This window comes from Physeter macrocephalus, chromosome 20 (assembly GCF_002837175.3).
Source record: "Physeter macrocephalus isolate SW-GA chromosome 20, ASM283717v5, whole genome shotgun sequence".
In the NCBI taxonomy this organism is placed as follows: domain Eukaryota; kingdom Metazoa; phylum Chordata; class Mammalia; order Artiodactyla; family Physeteridae; genus Physeter; species Physeter macrocephalus.
Window position 1 is genome coordinate 23556644 of NC_041233.1, and position 18889 is coordinate 23575532.

The following is an 18889-nucleotide window of genomic DNA, read 5'->3' on the forward strand; positions in this document are numbered from 1 at the left end:
CTGCCTATAACGCCCCTCGTCACCACACTGATCCTTCTAGACCTAGCCCTGGTCCTGCCCACACCTGGACCAGACCCTCCCGTGCTCCTGTGTGTGTCGGGGGGATGGAGGTGCACAAAAAGAAGGGTGGGGTGCTGATCTCTAGCTGTAACATCTCTCTCCATAAACATCTTTTGAACTGTTTTGTTGTTGCTGTTATGTAAGACATACGTTTTCATTAAAGAGAAATTAGAAAATGTAAATAAGCAATGATGAAAATTACGCATAATTCCACCATTCAGACATAGCCACTGTCTTGGGCAGGGTCTGCAGAAGCAAATCCTGAGACAAGGATTGGTGTGAAAGTGATGAGTGGGAAGTATAGGAAGTGTTCCCAGGAAAAGCCGGAAGGGGCTTGGGACCAGGAAGGAAAGGCAGCCAGCAAAGTGGAACACAGGAAACTGTGACTCAGTCCCACAGGGAGCTCTGGAGAGTCATCTCAGCTGCCCGTCAGTCAGTGGCTAAGGGCTGCCTTAGCCAGTGTGGGACGTAATTCCCAGACACCTCCGGCTCTCTGGGTGTCTCTGGCTCCGGCAGCAGCGGGGGCTGGGGTTAGTGCCCAACAAAGAACCACAGTTCTGGCCGCTGGCAGTGAGAGCACCAGAGAAAGCACAGGAGAATCTAGAGTAGTCGGAGCACCAACATCCTCTGCTACCACCATACTTAACGTTTTCATTTCTGTTCTCCCAGATGTATCTTGATAGTTGAATGGGGTCCCTTTAAACTTTTCAGGCATTTTCGCAAGGCCCTGGCTCATTTTGTCTTCATAACCATCGTAGGAGTGGCATGGGGCGTGAACTGTTAAACTGATGTTACCGTCTCATAGCTGAGAAATTGGACGGCCCAAGTTTCACTAATTAGCCACAGGTTCCCACAGGATTTGCAGCAGAGCCAAGAGCAAGACAAAGTTTGCTCTCTAACATGATGTTTAAGTACCTGCCATGCGTCAGGTCCTGTGCAGGGTGGGGGAACACGGTGACCAACCGGACAGCCCTAGGCCCTCCGTAGGGATCTCACAGCTGGCCCAGGAGAGCAGTGACCAGACACTCAGGCTCGGGTGGGCGCAGCCCTGGGCTTACCCAGCGCCCCCCACCCCCGACCTTTCGTCCCTGGCCCGGCTCCTGCAGGTGATAGTGTACGTGGAGGATGTCAACGACGAGGCCCCAGTGTTCACGCAGCAGCAGTACAGCCGCCTGGGGCTTCGCGAGACGGCGGGCGTAGGCACGTCGGTCATCGTCGTCCGAGCCACGGACCGAGACACTGGTGAGGCTGGCAGGAGGAAGCCGGGGAGTCTGTTCCCCAGAGTGACCCGCCCCGGCTCATGCCTCCCTCTCCCGCGGGGCCTGTCACCCTCGGGATGCCTCGGGCTCCCCCACTGAGTGGCTCCCAGGTGGGGAGGGGCTCGTGGGACAGTCTTGGTGGCATCCCCACCAGATTCCCAGTCCCAGGAGGATGGGAGTCAGGGGGAGTTGCCCTGGTTTCTGGGCAGAGAGAGGAGAGGTCACAAGCTTGGGAAGTCCGGATTTGTCGTCCCAGAACCTGGCAGCTCCTGGCTAACCTTTGGCTAAGGGCTAGGCAGGGCTGGGAGGGGTAAAGGACTTGTCCAAAAGCTGGCTGAGGCCTGCTCAGGCCCTGTGTGCTGGGCCTTGCCGTCCTCGACCTTGACCCCGTCCTCGGCAGTTTCTCTTGGGACAATCCGACCCAGAGGCAGGGGGTGGTGCACACTGGGTAGGTGAGCCAAGGCCCCTCACCCTGTCCCTCTGGGACAACAGTGGGTGTGCTGGGGCAGCTTGTAAAGCCACAAGGCAGCCCACCCCGACCTGGGACTGCACAGCCTCTCGTGCCCTCCTGTAGGGGATGGTGGCCTGGTGAACTACCGCATCCTGTCAGGCGCGGAGGGGAAGTTCGAGATTGATGAGAGCACGGGGCTTATCATCACCGTGGATTACCTGGACTACGAGACCAAGACCAGCTACCTGATGAACGTGTCCGCCACCGACCAGGCACCCCCCTTCAACCGGGGCTTCTGCAGTGTCTACATTACTCTGCTCAACGAGCTGGACGAAGACGTGCAATTCTCCAACGCCTCCTACGAGGCTGCCATCTTGGAGAACCTGGCACTGGGCACCGAGATCGTGCGGGTCCAGGCCCACTCCATTGACAACCTCAACCAGATCACCTACCGCTTTGACGCCTACACCAGCGCCCAGGCCAAAGCCCTCTTCCAGATAGATGCCATCACGGTGAGGGATGGCACAGCAAGGTTCAAGCGCAGCAAGGGTTCTCTCTGAGGGCAGGACGCTCAATTCCTGTAAAGCTAACCAGCGTTTATTGAGCTCCTTCTATATGCCCAGCACTCTCTTCTTTGTCGTAAAGATAAACATCCCCGTAATGCATCCCTTTAATATGCAGGGATAGGATAAAGTTTATACACAGGCAACCTGCTGTCTTCTTGTTACTAGATAATGAAAGCTGTGCAAGTCATCGTGTTTCCCTTTTTACCGTGGCTCAGATATAAATTTCATGCTTCACTGCAGTAGCTAGTCTTAGTTAGGTGTCTGGTGCAGCGATGTCTTATCTACTGCCTGGATCTTACTCCTCCATCTTTGCGTTAGTGTGTCTTCTCTCAGAATCCCTTCTTTGAAAATAAGCAAGGTAATAATTGCTACAATGTGCCACGCCTTCTTCCGGGGCATGCTGGGGACACAGAGATGAACCAGACCCTTCGTAGCCCTCAGAGAGCTCTCAGGCTAGGAGTAGAAGTGGGAATAATCAAGGATGCAGATCAGAGCATCACAAGGGAAGATGTGAAAAGATCCACAATAGAGGTGTAATGGAGCGCCTCTGGGGCCCAAATAAAGAGAGTGATCGTACCTGGCTGGGGAAGCGGGAAGCCTGCATGGAAGAGGTCATATCCGAGTGGGATTGAGAGAGAAGTAGGATTTCAGCGGACAGAGCTTCACGGAGAAGTTATGCCAGCAGAGGGGGGAGTAATGTGAAGGTGGGAAAGTGGACAGAATGTCCAGGGTTGGCAAGGAGTCTAGTTTGGCCAGGACACAGGACTGCTTGGGATACGATGTCACTGACCATCTGACCCCCTCCCTGCAGGGTGTGATCACCGTCAAGGGCCTGGTGGACCGGGAGAAAGGTGACTTCTACACCTTGACGGTGGTGGCAGACGTCGGCGGCGGCCCCAAGGTGGACTCCACCGTGGTGAGTGGATCCCGGCCGAGAGCCCCACGGTGTACCCGTGTACAGCCTGTCACCGCTCCAAGTCCCCCCAAACTGACATCTTCACCAGCCACCCAACGTGCAGGCAGGCAGTGGGTGAGGGTTTAGGTAGCCCAGGGATGGCCCTGCAGCCGGCCATGCCACACCTTCCCGGGCAGCCTGGGCAGGGCTGAGACCTCAGGTGGGGGAGGGGTGGCATCCTCTACAGACCACTGCTTGGAGTGGGGCTGGAAGAGCTGGGACTGCTAACCACCTGCATCTTTGCCTTTTCTCTCCCTTGGCCACCTCCTGCCGCCTCTGCCTACAGAAGGTGAGTAGCCCGTGGACTGGTGCCCTCCCCTGTGGGTTGTCTGTGGCCAGTGCTGGCTTGGGCCCTGTGTGGCGCTGGGCCTTCCTGCCTCTCCTGGGGGAGAGGGCACATGGACAGGACTGCAGCTGGTCCCTGCTCAGACCCCTCCCAAACTCCCCCGCCCATCCACTCTCACACCTGAGCCCAGGCCCCTCCCGAGCACGAACTCCACATCCAGCTCTGTCCCCTCTGCCCTCCTTGTCCTGTCAAGCCCCCCCCGCCCAGTGGGTCCTGGGGTGGGCATTGCACTAACAAGGAGTATGTGGAACACACGATGGAGGGAACTCTGAGGCCTCATCCCAGCTCTACTCCTCAGCGGCTGTGTGACAAAAGGCTAATTGCTCAACCTCTCTGTGCTTCCTTTCCTCGGGTCTAAAGTGGGTATCATACCAACTGCCCTGCCTTCCTCAGAGGATGTGATGGAGATGGCAGACAGGAAGCCTTTGTAAACCAGGAGGGGTGATGGGAGCGGGGTCTGTAAGGGAGACCCCTTCCCTCTCTCGGGGTCAGTGTAAGGAGTATGTTACAGCAGTCGTGTGAAGTGGGGCACCAGGGCCAGGGGAGTGCTGGGCAAGGGCAGCAGTGGGCCTATGGTGTGAGCCACTGCCCTTGAGGGCTCTAAGTAAAGGCACAGAGACCTTGTGAACTTCGGGGAGGGTGACTGCTGAGGCCAGAGGTGCAGACAAGATTCCTAGAAGGGTAGAGAAGTGGTGACCTCAGGCTAGGGGTGGATATGAAGGTGGGCCCCAGGGGCGGGTCATGGGGTGGAATCCTGCATGAATAATGAGAACATTTAACAATCAATTCGGCTTGGGCCCCAGCCAGACTGGTCTGAGGCCATCTGTAGACCACATGGGTGTCCAGCTCATCATCAGCCTTGGTTACAGCCACGTTTTCACCCCTGCTGAGTCTTTTTCACCTTAGCCTAAAGGGATAGACCAACCCGGTGTCCAGGCTAAGAGCCAAATGCAGCTGCTTGGCATCCTGTGCCCCATGGCTCCCTCAAGGTGCCGGCTCCAGTGGCCCTGGTGGTGGCTTGGCTGTACCCAAAAGGCCCCTCCATCCACGGGCCGAGCCTGGGGTGAGTGAGGCGACGAGCAGCAGTGAGCCCACACAGCTCCCCTCGACTCCCCAGGTCCCTGAGGGCAGCCAGTGAGCAGAGCCCTCAGGTGGCAGATGGTGGGCAGGTGCCCTGTGTCCCACAGCTCGTGGCGAGGCTCCTGGTCTTCCCCACCAGAGGATCTAAGACTCAGAGGGGTTAAATGGAGCCCTCTCACAAGCCTCAGCATTCTCATCCATAAAATGGGCCCAGTCTCCCCTCTCCCCTGTTGTGCGGAGTCAGCGGGGTTGAGGCCAAGTAGAGCCTGGTGAGCAGTGGGGCTGTCCCTCCCGAGGCTGCCGAAGCCCCTCGTGGACCAGGCAGCCACTTCCTGTGCTGGGGCTGGCGAGGGCGTTTCAGAACACGCACTCCTCCACGGGCCCCCGTATTGCCACAGTCCCTTCACCCTCTTCCAGGAAGCAGGACCCACCCCCCTTTGTTCTGCCCTGGCTTCCTCTCAGAGGCTCCCAGGGGCCACTGCCCCAGATACACCAGCCCTGTCAGTCCCAAACTTGTTGGAGGCACCAGGGTGGAGGCAAGCAGAGGGGCCTTTTAAAGGCACCACCATTTCCTCTGCGAGGCCGGAACCCCCAAACCACAGCTCACCTACACCTGACTCCTCCTCAGCCCCAGCAGCCCCCGTGGCCCTGAGAGGGGTGGGGAGGCAGCAGAAGGGGCAGGCTGGGCGGGGGTGGCTGGGGGGTTACTCAGAGCCTTAGGAGCTCTGAGTAACACCCCCGGGCTTTTGAGGGATCGGGGAGGGAGATTTGGGCCCTGAGACCATGGGTGGGGACACAGGCTCATAGCTCATTCCCATAGATCTTGGTACCTGCCTTCCTAACTCACTCACTGATGCAGACTCCCCACTGCTGGGAGCACCTCATCAGAGTAGCAAACGTGGAGGGAGCACCTACTGTGTGCCAGGCTCTGGGTTGGGCTCAGGGTACATGCAATGGGAAGCCAAAATCAGATGTGGCTTCTGCCTTCACAGGCATAAGATAGAGTAGGGGAAAGACACTGATCAAATGACCACACCAATAAATATATGCCACGAGAGAGTGGATGACAAGATGTCGGGGAAATCAAGGAGGGCTTCCCGGAGGAAGTGACTCAAGCTGAGCTCCTCAGAAAGCATAGGAGTTTACAGAGTAGAGAAGGAAGAGCATTTCAGGCAGAGGGAACAGCAGGTGCAGAGGCCCTGTGGTGGGAGGAAGCATGCGGAGTCCCAACAAGGCCTTGACCAGAGTGAGAGAGTTTGGGGGGGATCAGATTGCGCGGGGCTTGTTTGTTTTCTCCCTGAGAACAGGGTGGTAGACATTATTATGCCCATTTCACGGGTGAGCAGACTGGGGCTCCGGGACTCCACAGAACTCCCTGACCAAAATTTATGATGGGTGGGCAGCGTCTTGGCAGGTGAGATCCTGCCTGTCTGCCAGGCCAGAAGCAGGACAAGGACCACATTTATTCCTTCCAGCATCCTGATTCTGTAGGTGTTCTCGTTCCTACTTTCATCTGAGGAAATGGAAAATCAGAGAGGTTGAATTACTTTTTGCCAAATCACATAGCTAGTAAGTGGTGAAGTTGGTCCTGCTGTGAAGCCTGGGTTTGTCGCCTACAGTTCTGACAGCTGCCTGAAATATGGAAGCGTGGCTAGAACTGAGATGGGGATAGTCCTGATTAGGAAGGAGGGAGGATGAAGTGGAATCTTCTCTGAATCGTGGTGAGGTTCCACAGGCTCCCCATGGAGTCCTGTGCACACCAGGAGGCAGGTAGGCCTGGGAGCCCCAGAGCCGCAGGCCTGCGAAAGGAGAGGGTGGGATCTGGCCTGGAGCAGGGTGGTGGGAGAAGGCCTGGCTTGGGATTGCTAGAACCTGAGCCTCCTCCCCTCCCCCCACACTGCAATCCCCTCATCAGTGAACCCGAGGGGTACCTACGACTCTGGCTGCGTGGCCCATGGCCATCCATGGGCTGGAAGCTACACCCCCAGCCAGGCCTTCTCTCCAGGCTTGCTATTCAAACCCTATGGGAGAAGCCTGAGCTGCAGACACAAAACAATGTGCTCTTTGCGTGCAACTTGCATGTTCCCTGTTTTTATCTGGTAGTTGGAAATTCCCCTCTCTTCCCCATCTGCCCTCTCCCCACTGGGACCACCAAGCCACCTTGTGCCCCCTCTCCTGCTCCTGAGCCCTGTTTCCTTCCCTCTCATCTAAAGGTGCAAGTGAAGAGGCCTTTGGGCAATATCTGGTTGCCAGATGTGTTTTAGCTGGCCCGCACAAAAAAAATTTTTTTTTTTACTATCACCACCTAACTCCACATAAAAATCTGGATTCCTAGTTCCTTTTGAAAAACAGGAAGCTCTGCCAGTGCCAGGCTGACACACCCTCACGGATCTGGAGCCGAGTAGCCTCCGTTTCCTTTAGCCAGAGCCCATGCCTTCCGGTTCTCCAAGGCCCCACCACCTCTGAGTCCCCCCCGCCAGGCCCCAGCATTTGAGTGTGTGCAGTCCTCCCCCACCAGACTTTCAGAAGAAATGCGTTCAGGGCCTCTGTGTAATGTCAGGGTTGGCCTAGGCGGGCTCTGAAAGCTTGCTGACCTTCTGGAACTGATTGGAGGTCCGGTCCCCACTGGGCCCACGATGGGACCCTGTGTTTGGGGTCAGGGAGGGGAAGAAGGTGGGAGGTCTCTGGCCACGTTCACACCCAGGTCTACATCACTGTGCTGGATGAGAATGACAACAGCCCCCGGTTCGACTTCACGTCCGACTCGGCCGTCAGTGTGCTCGAGGACTGCCCCGTGGGCCAGCGCGTGGCCATTGTCAAGGCCTGGGACCCCGACGCCGGCAGCAACGGGCAGGTGGGCACCGAGTGAAATAGTCCAGATCTGCCCTGTCAGTAGGGGCTCCCACAGCCCCTCAGCCAGAGGGGACTGCCAAAGCCATCCCCTCCCTGAGCAGGAAGCAGGGTCATCCACAGGCTCTGCCGGGCCCTGAGCAGGTCCGCCCTGCCCTCACCGCAGTCCATGGTCCAGGGAAGGAGACAGAGCTGTGCAAGCTGTCAGCCCTGCCTGCGTCCGAGGAACACGAGGCCCAAGGCTGACCACGGCTCAGTCCCCGCGGCAAGCTGAACACAGAGGGGGTTTGATTTCCCCAGTGACTCCTTGGTCACCGCATCCACAAACCACACAGCGTCTCACCGCTGTGTGCCAGCCCTCCCCACGACGACCCGGGGCCCCAAGACATCACACTCCTCCTCCTCCTGCTTCTCAGGTCCCCCTCCCTGTCCCCTGGCAAGAAGTGCTCCCCACCACTGCAGGTTTGGGCACCCCCCCAAGCACAAGGAAGAGGGGTGACAGAGCACACCAGTGTTCACACCACTTTGATCTGTCCTACAAATTGAGGTGTGTTTCAGGAGGTTTCCAGTGGTTTTTAAATGCTTGCACACCTCTAGGGGGCCAGGAGATGCTGGCTCTGGAGTTGGAAGCCTGTGGGTTCCAATCCTTGTTCTCTTGGGCACTTGCAAGCTGTGTGACCTTGCCAGTGACTTCTTGTTCCTGAGCCTCCTCTCTGAGCTGAAGAGAACAGCTCCCTTTGACAGGGTTGCTGTGAGAGCCCAACAGAGCCCATGTGACACCAGGGCTGTGCCTGCTCCTCGCAGGGGGGCTCAGTGCTCCCCCGCCCTGGGAAGTCTCATGTGGTGGGACTCGCACCTGGCACCAGGCCAGTATGCTTGCTTCCCCCCCACCCCTAGCCCGTCATAGGCCCTGCACCCGCTCTGTGGACCTGCCACCCCCATTTTGAAGGATATAACCACTTTGAATAAAACACATTCTTCTCAATCTTCCAGGCTGAGCAACAGGCTCAGGTGGGCGGGAGAGTGCCCCTTGGCCTGGCCAGCTGCTTGTCCTCCCCGCTTCTTCACCCCTCGCCCCTCATCCTCTCTCTTCCCTTGCAGGTGATCTTCTCCCTGGCCTCTGGCAACATTGCCGGGGCCTTTGAGATCATCACCACCAACGACTCCATTGGCGAAGTGTTTGTGGCCAGACCCCTGGACAGAGAAGAGCTGGACCACTACATCCTCAAGGTGAGCACCAACTGCCTTCCATCCCAAGAGAGCTCAGCCCATCAGCACGCCCTGGCTGTCAGCTTCCTGCTGTCACCAAGTGCCGTGGGCAGGCAGCACCCCTTAGGACCAAGAGCGTGAGTGAGGCTGACCTGGAAAGGGCATCCTGGAAGGGGTTTCTGGACCCAGAGCAGGAAACAGCCGAGGTGTCTGTGCCTGCTGCCAGAGCCAGGAGAGAAAGCCTGGCAGATGATAGAGCCGACTCCTCCACAGACACGGTGTGACCTTGGGCAAGTTGTTTACTCTGGCTGGGCCTCAGTTTCCCCTCTTGTGCAATGGGCAGAAAAGCCTGGCTTCCTCTGCTGAGGTGAGGAATAAGGAAGGCCACCACTATTGCTGAGGCTACCATGTTTCCTGAGGGGTCTCTAGGGACCCCAGGGCCATGCTTCTGCAGGGGTCTGAGCTCTAGAACACTTTCTACAGGCCTCCAGGAAACATCAGGGCTCCTAGGGACAGGCTCAGGCTACGGTTAGGACTCCAGCTCATTGCCAAAAAGATTATTTGAGACTCTTCCTCTATCTGCCAGAGACCAGGTCTGAGCGCATGGAACAGAGGCCTTGAAGCTAAAGGCACGAGCCCTGGGTCTGGTTGCAGGCCCAGGGTCACAGTCAGGGGCAGGATGGGGAGGTAAAGACCGTGCACATCGGAGTCAGATTGCAAAGGACGGTTACCAAACAGACAAGTATTGGGCAACGATTGTTTGCAGCCTGGGGCAGAAGGTGAAAGCCTTGGGGAGACTCCAAGGGGTAGGGGGCAGGGATGGGCCAGCAAGTCTCTCTGGCCTCTCAGTCCCCGCCCCCACCACTGAGCAGACAGCCCATTTGGACTCCATATTCCTGATCCTTTTAGCCCTGACTCCAGTCATTCCCCTCCTCGCAGGTTGTGGCATCCGACCGTGGCACCCCTCCACGGAAGAAGGACCACATCCTGCAGGTGACCATCCTGGATGTCAATGACAACCCCCCGGTGATCGAGAGCCCCTTTGGGTACAATGTCAGCGTCAACGAGGTGAGGGTGGCTCTGGTGGCCATATAGCTGGATGTCTGGAGTGGACAGTGTGTGTGAGCCGACCGTGAAGCACCTGTTTAAATATCTGCCTGGGGACTTCCCTGGCGGTCCAGTGGTTAAGACGCCATGCTTCCACTGCAGGGGGCGCAGGTTCAATCCCGGGTCGGGGAACTAAGATCCCACGTGGTGTGGCCAAAAGAAAAAAAAAAGAACGCATAAATATCTGCCTGACCCATAGTTTCTCAGATCACAGGGATGGGGACGTGGCTTACTCATTCATGATTCTATCCCTAACACCTAGGCCAGGTACTGGAATGTGGTGACTTTTTGTGGTTTGGATGGAAAGGAGAGGGGAAGAAGAAAGTGGCCTTTCACCATCAACAGGAAACTGAGGTTTACCCTGGGAGAGCTGCTTTTAAATAAAACAGCTCATTTTTTAAAAATGTTATTGGAGTATAGTTGATTTACAATGTTAGTTTCAGGTGTACAGCGAAGTGATTCAGTTACACATGTATTCATTCTTTTTCAGTTTCTTATATAGGTTATCATAGAATATTGATAACCTGTGCTATACAGTAGGTCCTTGTTGATTATCTAGCTTATATATAGTAGTGTGTACATGTTAATCCCAAGTTCCTGATTTATCCTTTCCCCCCACATTTCCCCTTTGGCAACCGTAAGTTTGTTTCCAATATCTGTAAAAACAGCTCATTTATTACTCAATAATTAAATTGAGTCACGTCAGGAGAATTTTTGCCCAGGCACTGCTGGATCTCATGCCCGGTTGGACGTTCATGAAGGCCTCCCTCAGTTCAGACCCTGGCTCTCCCACTGACTGGCTGTGTGATTTGCACACATTCCTTCCTGGCACCTCAGTTTTCTCATCTGTAAATGGGGTTGACCTAATCTGTAGCATTATAGAGAGGATTTGATGAGTTAACTCAGGCCCCCCGGCATGTAGTAGATACCCACAGAATGTTCGTCACCATCATCTTTATCTTCCTCATCGTTGCCCCAGGGTGGTCAGAGCGGAGCTTTCTAGAGGTCCAGGTGCAGCCCTTGGGCTCTCAGGAACAGGAGCTGGACTTTGCCCCAAAGGTCTTGAATCCGGAATGACCGCTTTCCTGCTCTCCCCCCAGAATGTGGGCGGGGGTACCGCTGTGGTCCAGGTGAGAGCCACTGACCGTGACATCGGGATCAACAGCATCCTGTCCTACTACATCACTGGGGGCAACGAGGACATGACCTTCCGCATGGACCGCATCAGTGGCGAGATTGCCACGCGGCCTGCACCACCCGACCGTGAGCGCCAGAGCTTCTACCACCTGGTGGTCACCGTGGAGGACGAGGGCACCCCTACCCTGTCGGTGAGTGATGGGGGGTGGCCTCGGGGAGAGAAGGGTGGGGGAGGGGCAGCTCCACCTTCTGTGTGATAGGGACGAGATGGGTGGGAGTGGAATGCCACGCGCCGATGAGTCCTCCACAGCTCCTTTATCGCGCCTTGAGTCCATCAGCCTACGAGTATTTATGGAGGGCCAGTGTGTGCCAAGCTAGGGTGTCGGTTCACCCACCTCTGCAGCCACTCAGCCTCTGTTTAGCCGTGTTTGCTTGCCCAGTGCAGCTCTATGGGATGGTACAGATCGAGCCTGAACCTCAGGGCCTGGCCAGCCCCCACTCCGCCTGCCAACCTGTGCCGTGTACCTGTGGGGCCTCTGTGCCAAATGGGAAAAGGTGCCCTCTGGCCTCTTCCCCTGCATCACGTTGGTGTGACACGCTGTGGCAACGCATCAGGGTCGGAAAGGGCTGATGTCCATGGTCCCGTCTGATGCGTGAATGGGTGGGGTCACTGCCCAAGGCAATGTGCAAAGTCCACAAAGTTGCAGAAGGAGGCGGGGCCTGCAGGGCTGGATGGTGACGCCGCTGTGTGGGGTGATGGGCTGGAGGATGACGATGTCTTCTGTTAAGCTGGCTTCATGATTGTGAGCAAGTCAGAACCTCTCTGAATACTGGTTTTGTCATCTGTAAAAGAGAGAGAATATCTCCTTCATAGGTGGTGTTTGGGGAATTGAATTAGCACCTGTCTGTGGCAGCACTTGGTAAACCACGAGGAGGAGGAGTGTGTCAGCTATCTATCACCACAGTAACCCTGCATTATAAACCAAACAGAGAGGCATAAAACAACCATTGACTTAGCTCCAGTTCTGCAAGCTGGCAGTTGAGACCTGGCTTAGCTGGGTGGTTCTTCTGCTGTCAGCTGGGCTCCCACATGTGTGCATGGGCAGCTGTGTGTCGGTTGGATGGCTGCTCTTTTGGGGGTTGGCTGCCCATCAGTTGGGATAACAGGGCAACTGGGCCACCTGTCTCTCCCCTTTCAGAAGGCTGGTCAGTGCTGGTTCTCATGGAGCCAGAAAAGGTCCGGGGAAAAGAGCAGAAACATGCAAGACCTCTCAAGGGCCAGGCTTGGAACTGGAACAGGGTTATTTCTGCCACATTCTGTTTGCCAAAGCAAGTCACAAGGCCAGCCCAGGTTCAAAATATGGGGAAATAAACTCTCTCTTTTGAAGGAATGAACTGCAAAATGACATTGCAAAGAGTATAGATACAGGGAGGTGTAAGGATTGGGGACATTTGTATAATGTGTCTACCCTAGGGACCCTGATTGTAAATGAGGCCTCACCTCTATCCTTCTACCCACAAAAGGTGACTCTGTTGGACCCCTCTCCTTTGGCAATGGCACTGTGGACTGTGGGATCAGAGCAGGCCTGGGCGGGGCTTTTTATCTGGAGTGACTCCGGGGAGGATGGTGGAATTGGGTCAAACCCAGGAAACCACATTCTGAAAAGCCCAGGATAATACTAATCACATCAGCCAATCATACCCAGTGGGCCAAACGGAGTCACATTTACAGGGCACATGTAACTAACTGAGAGGAGGACAGGTAGGGGTATCATTTATTGTGGTGACATGGAGGGACTCAGTTTTGACTTAACCCCTCCCTACCTGCACCTAGCTTCAGAGTGAATCATCTTCTTGGTCATTTCTCCAAGAGCATTTACAGATGTGTTTGACTACAAGTAACAGAAACTTAACTATGGATTCGTAAATGAGTGAGAATGCATTTTTCTCACATAACAACAATTCCAAAGAGAATTACAAACGTTGATTTCATGCTCAGTGATGTCAGAGCTAATGTTTCTTGGCTTTTCCTTCATGGTTGCAAGGTGGCTGCTATAGCTCCAGCTATCATGTCAGAGTTCAAGGCAGGAAATGGCAAAAAAAAAAAAAAAAAAAAGCTATGCAAGCCACTTCTGCCCTTTGGCTAATTACTTGGGGGCCATGTATAACACTGCCTCAAATAAAAGCAGGGCTCTGTTAGTGAAGAAGAGGTGGGCAACTCATAGTATCTGCCATGCTGCTCTTTTTCATCCTGACCTAGGCCAGTGAACACACCACTCTTACCCCCACTCCCCACCCTTCTCTATAACCCATAGTCCTAGAGTTTTCTAGGGAGGCAGATGGTGAGACCCATAATATTCTAAGACCCTGAGTTCGGGAGGCAACATTTGGTTTCCTTTTGGTCCCCAGAAGAAATGAGAATTAGAGAAATGTGAAGTCACCCTAGCCACCTTTAGCCACCCCGAATGGTGGGCCACTCCCCAAGCAGTCCCTGCAGAACTTGGGACTAGTCCCCATGGCCAGAAGTTTCATCTGTTGACCAAACTCTCCTTAGAGATCCACCCTAGCCTGCTGGAGACCTGTGAGCACTGCCTTCTCACACGCGGTCCCCTGACATTCTGGCCCTCCTTGAAGCAGGTCTTGGCCTGTTCCAGCCCCCTGGTAAGAGTGTGGGAAGTTGGGTGGTGAGAAATGCAGTCTCCCTTTGTCTGCCTTCCTCATCTTGGTCATCACCAACTCTGCTCCAAGAAAACAACTTCAGGATGACCAAGATCAGGAATGGGGTATATGTATATGGGTGTATATGGTTCCTGGGCTGTACTATAATAATACAGACAAACAGCATCAGGTACCAGCTGGAAAAACATTTAAAGGAGAAAACTTTTAAGTCAAAAAGTATCCATTCTTTCCATTTTTTTTCCGCTTCCTCATGATGGGAAAAGATCACTTTGATTTGACTTTTGTTGACGACACCACAGTGAAGAACTACAGGGACCACAGGGGCATTGTTGAGAACTTAGCACTGGACCATATTTGTTCAGTTGTTCATTTATTCATTCAGCCAGTGTTCCCTGAATACCCTCTATGTGCCAGGCCCCAGAGATACAGAGATGAAGGCAATGCAGGTCCTGCCACCATGAAGTGCAGCTGAGTAAGGGAGGTGATGAGGACATCCCTGTGCAGGGCCAAGGTGCAGATGGGGCACTGAGAAGGCCTGGGGGAAGGCTTCCCGGGGCAGGTGACACCTGGGCTGTCTTGTCAGTCAGTCACAGTTAGCACAGCAAAGGGGGAAAGCATATTCTGGAACTGGGCATCAACCTGAACAAAGGCCTAAGAGCAGGCGATAATCCGGGGTGGGTCCAGGGAGCTGCAGGTAGTCTGGACCCATGGCAGCATTCAGAGCCCAGAGCAGGGCTCTGTATCTACATATCCTCCCCATCACATTCTGTCTGGGGCAGGCCCCGGGGGGCCAGTCCCAATACTTTCCCAAGTGCCCCCTCCACTCCCTCCTGGCCCAGCTAAGCCAGGGCCGTACAGCCAGTGCCCCTCCAGCCAATGCCCCTCCATGATTGGCATTTGTCTCCGAGGAGTGCTGGACCCTTGAAGGTTTGCTGCCACCGACCAGGCTGTTACTTTTGGGCAGTGAACCCCCTGGGGTCATGAGTGCCCCCAAGCCAGAGGTGACCAGAGGAGGGACCTTGTCTGCTATTGGGCAGATTTCACTGGCTGAGTGTTGAGGAAGTAGGATCACTCCAGCGTCTTCTAGACCAGCCAGAGCCCTGAGAAGCCCCAGACCAGCCATCTCGAGGTTCCAAGAAAGGTCACCGTGGTTTAATAGGGGTGCATCCATCTGTCCGGAGGCGCCCAGCAGACCCACACGCCGTCCTCTTGTTCCCACCTACAAGTACCTGCCTGGTTCAAGCAAGCAAGCCCTCACTGGCACAGGACCAGCCTTCCTGTTGGACAAGGGCAAGTGAGAGTTATTCATTCATTCATTCTTTCATTCATTCATTCAACACCAAGTATGTGCCAGCCCTGTGCTAGAGGCCAGGAAGTCAGAAATGAATTGGACACAGCTCTGCCCTCAAGGAGCCTACAGTTAGTGGGGAAAATGGACACATAACAGTGAGTTGACACTCTAGGATGTGATAGAATGCTAGGAGGTCAGAGCCAGGAGCCAGGGAAGGTTCTGGACAAGGCATTTGCATCCATGTCTTAAAGGATGAGGCTTTCTAAGCAGGGAGGGGGTGGGATTCGGCTACAAAGTCTCCCTAAAACCAAGAGAAATCCTATATCCGAGGCCTCCCATCTCTTCTTTTCTCCCTAGGGTCCCCTCCCCCACAGTTTCCTGAGAGCAGAACATTCCTGCAAGTAGCCCAGGCCATCCCCACCCAGCTCTCAGCCCCGTATCACCCAGAGCTCAGGACAGCTGTGCTGCAAGGGGCATCCGGGCCAGCCCAGGCCTGTCACACAATGGTGTGCACCCAGTAGGGGAAGTCGTAGTACAGCCTCGGCCCTCTGCCTCGCTCCAGGCCACAGACAGGGAGGGCAGGCTTGGGGGAGGAGTCCAAGTGGCCGTCAGGAGACCCCTGCAAGAGGAAGGGCTGGGCCCAGGGAGGAAGGACGGAAGGCAACTGGGAGGTCAGGAGCTGAGCCCCAGGCACAGAGGTACCTTGGCAGGGGGATGGGGAGACGGAGGTTCCTGAGGGGGGCCCTCCCTGCCGTGCGAATCACAGCCAGAGGTTAGCAATCCCAGATAACCAGCCCTGGCTTCTCAGGCTGGTGGGGGCCTGCAGAAGACACCTGTCCAGGCAGAAAGACAGAAAATCTCCCACCACCCGCTTCTGGTACAAGAGTCGCCAGCAACAGCCCCATGAAAGTCTGTGAGCAGGGGATGCTGCTCTTGGCAACTCACCTCATATTTTTAGAGCTGAGGCTCCTCTGTTTATTAAACTTGGACCCTGCTGCTGTTTGTGAAGCCTGCTTCCCCTGGCTCAAGCTCAGGAAACCCCAGCCCGGCCCCTTCCCTGTGCTGCACACCAAGTAAGTCGGCCTTCTCTGGCCCAGCATGATTAAATTCAGACCCTTCCCCTAGCCCTGCTTCTTGAGAGTGTTCTGCAGCTGCTCAAATGCTACACATGCAACTGGCTCGGTTCCTCCAAGAGACCCTGGGGCTCTGCAGGTAGATGTGTTTCTCCCTTCCCCATTCCCCTCCTGCAAGCAAGTGGGGTGCATGGGCCGCCATGCCCACCAGGAGTCCTGTGGTTTCAGGGCTGCCAGGCAGGAAGGGGGGGAGTGAAAATACTGATGTGGAAGGAGTAGAGCCACGAGCTTGTGGGCACAGTTTCATCCCCCAGGGCCCGGCATGTACTGTGAGCAAGTCCAAGTCCTGGCCTGTAACGCCACTTGCTTCAGTGCAGAGGAAGGAGCACAGGCCTGGGAAGCAGGAGACCCAGGCTTCAGTCCCAGTTCCACATTCAACTGTGACAAGACACAAACCTTTTGGAACCTCAGTTTCCCTATGCATTAAATGGGACAATAAAACCTTCCAGGGTTTTCCAGGGGAGGGGTGGGGAGGAGTAGGAACCAAAGAAGTAATAACACCTGGTAAAGTGTTTTGGAAAGCACAGTATTATCACAGAAGAGGCAAAGATATGGAGCACAGACTGCCCTTCCCTATCCTGTGCCCAAGGCATGCATTGCTAGCAGATGTCAGCACTTTCTCATTAAGCTGTATTGATACTTCAGAATCCCTCTTAACATATATTCCAGGAAGCCATACCAAGAGATCAGAATTGCAGAACAAAATGAAACCCATGCGCGTTGGCCTGCAAAAGCTCAGGGCATCATTGCTGTTGAGGAGAGAGCCCAGACGAAGCTGCTGGGAACTCGAGCTAGCCGAAAGTCAGAGGTGGCCCTGCCGATTGTGAGTGGTCCAGAGGACAGAACCCTGGCCTCCTGGTTCAGCCCATCACCCAGTGGCTGTGTTTCAGTCATCAGCTCTACAACCAGGTCCAAAGGGCAGGCTGTTATTGGATCCCTGACATAGAACTCATAGAATAGTTAGGGAGACACAGCGTCCATGCAGGAGAGGTGACCATGCAAAGCGGGTACAGTGCATGCCCAGTGAAGGGGCTAGATGGTCAGTGCTCTCTGTGGGCTGGGACAGATGCTCATCTGGGCTGTGAGTGTCAGCTTCTCAAGAGGACTTTGCACCTAGCATCCTGGCTGCCAACCCCAGTTCCTCTTTCTGCCATTGTTATTCCCTTTGAGTTCCCTGAGCAAATCTTAGCCCAGCCCCCAGCACGGTTAGGCCAGCCCTGGAGAGCTCTAGCTGTCACCCAGGAAGGCCTCTTCCAGGAGGCAGGGCCGCAGAGACCCAGCTGGGGTGGAGAGTAATAAGGCCTCTGCAACCCCCAGGCCCACCTCGTCTTCCCAGTTCCCCCACCACAGAGCACTCCGTGAAGAAGGTGATGCATTAGCCCCTCTATGCCAGGCTGCCGCGTGTAGGAGGGAGCTCTGGCCAGGCGGGAGCCAGGGTATCCCCAGGGCTGGTCTTTCGAGAAGTGGCCCCCGGGTTCCTGCACACCTACCCCAGTCCATCACCACAGACCCCCAGGCAGGGCCAGCCTGATCCAACAGCAGCATACCCAGTGGCCTCTGCGGTGTGTTTTCAGAGAGGGTCAATTCCATTCCCTTAGCTTATCACTTGAAGGAAATAAAGGCAGGAGATCTTTATTAAATGTGAACATCAGGAGATAGGTTACAGGTCCCAGAATTTCTGATACATCTCTTAACAATGACCTAGTGCCTAAAAGCACAAATTTCCCTCCCACGGCCTCAGACAGTGCCATGATCCATGAGCTTCCTGCCTCAGTCCCACCCTGCCCAGAAGGCCCCAGGGCTCCTCCCAGCCCCCTTGGGGGCAGGCACTATGTTCTTGCTCCCCTATTCCGTTCCATGCACCCCAGCCCACAGGCACTGAGCCTGTAGGAACCGGCCACCAGAGCTGGCATCTCCAGAGGCACTACCACCCTGGGGCGAGCACAGAGGGATACCCTAGTGCCCTGCCCCTCCCCACAGCGTCGGGGAGGGTGCCTTTAGGGTTGCTAGGGGCAGGGCGTGTTGTCATGGATGAAGATGGAGCCTGGAGCCCAGAGTAAATTTCACTGAAAACAGGAAACCACGAAGCGATACTGTTCACTAGTAATGGTCCAGAGAAGAACTCGAGGCCATGCAGGAGGAAGCTGGGGAGGAAGTGTGGTGTCTTTCTGCTGCGGGGACTCCGCCCTCCTCCACACAGCACAGCTGGCCCTAGGGTCTGGCAGCCAAATTCTTAGAAGTTGTCTCTGCCTTGAGATCAGAAGCTGAGGTTTGGGCCAGGCCAGCCTCCCCACTGGGCAGAAACATTCTTTCTGCACTGGGGCACGAGGAGTCTGGTCCATGGGCTTGTCCTTCAACCCTAGGGGCAGCCTGGCCCTGCCTCGAGCATGTATCACCCTGCCCATCCCTGCTCCCTGGGCCCCCACAAGCTGTGAGAATAGCTCCCTCTTTCTGCAGCAGCTGGCACGAAGAGTCCACAGCAGCAGATGAAACCAAGGGGTAGATGCCCAGGGACAAAGCAGGAGCCAGGGTTTGGCATTCTGGCCACTGGAGGAGTCAGCGCAGAGTCTCGAGGCCCGAGGCCCGCGCCCACCTTCTCAAGGCCCCCAGGCACGGCTAGAGGCCCACGTTGACCTACGGTCTTGCGCCTGAGAAGGGAGCTTTTGGAGGCAACCAAGGGGCTCCCTGGCTTCAACTGCAGGACCGGGGCTCTCACTGCTGCTGGAGAGCCTCGAGCTGGCCATGCAGCAGGAAGCTGGGGAGGAA

General features: G+C 55.5%; 1 protein-coding gene across 1 annotated transcript in view; it reads left to right on the forward strand.

The window, feature by feature from the left end:
- Positions 1-18889, forward strand: part of CDH23 (cadherin related 23) — a 377990-nt gene that overhangs the window by 316120 nt on the left and 42981 nt on the right. Inside the window, exons 30-37 of the mRNA XM_055081216.1 lie at positions 1167-1302; positions 1894-2282; positions 3148-3252; positions 3578-3580; positions 7422-7571; positions 8669-8797; positions 9716-9844; positions 10984-11211. Coding sequence (XP_054937191.1) covers positions 1167-1302; positions 1894-2282; positions 3148-3252; positions 3578-3580; positions 7422-7571; positions 8669-8797; positions 9716-9844; positions 10984-11211 — 1269 coding nt within the window. The remainder of the gene's footprint in view (positions 1-1166; positions 1303-1893; positions 2283-3147; positions 3253-3577; positions 3581-7421; positions 7572-8668; positions 8798-9715; positions 9845-10983; positions 11212-18889) is intronic.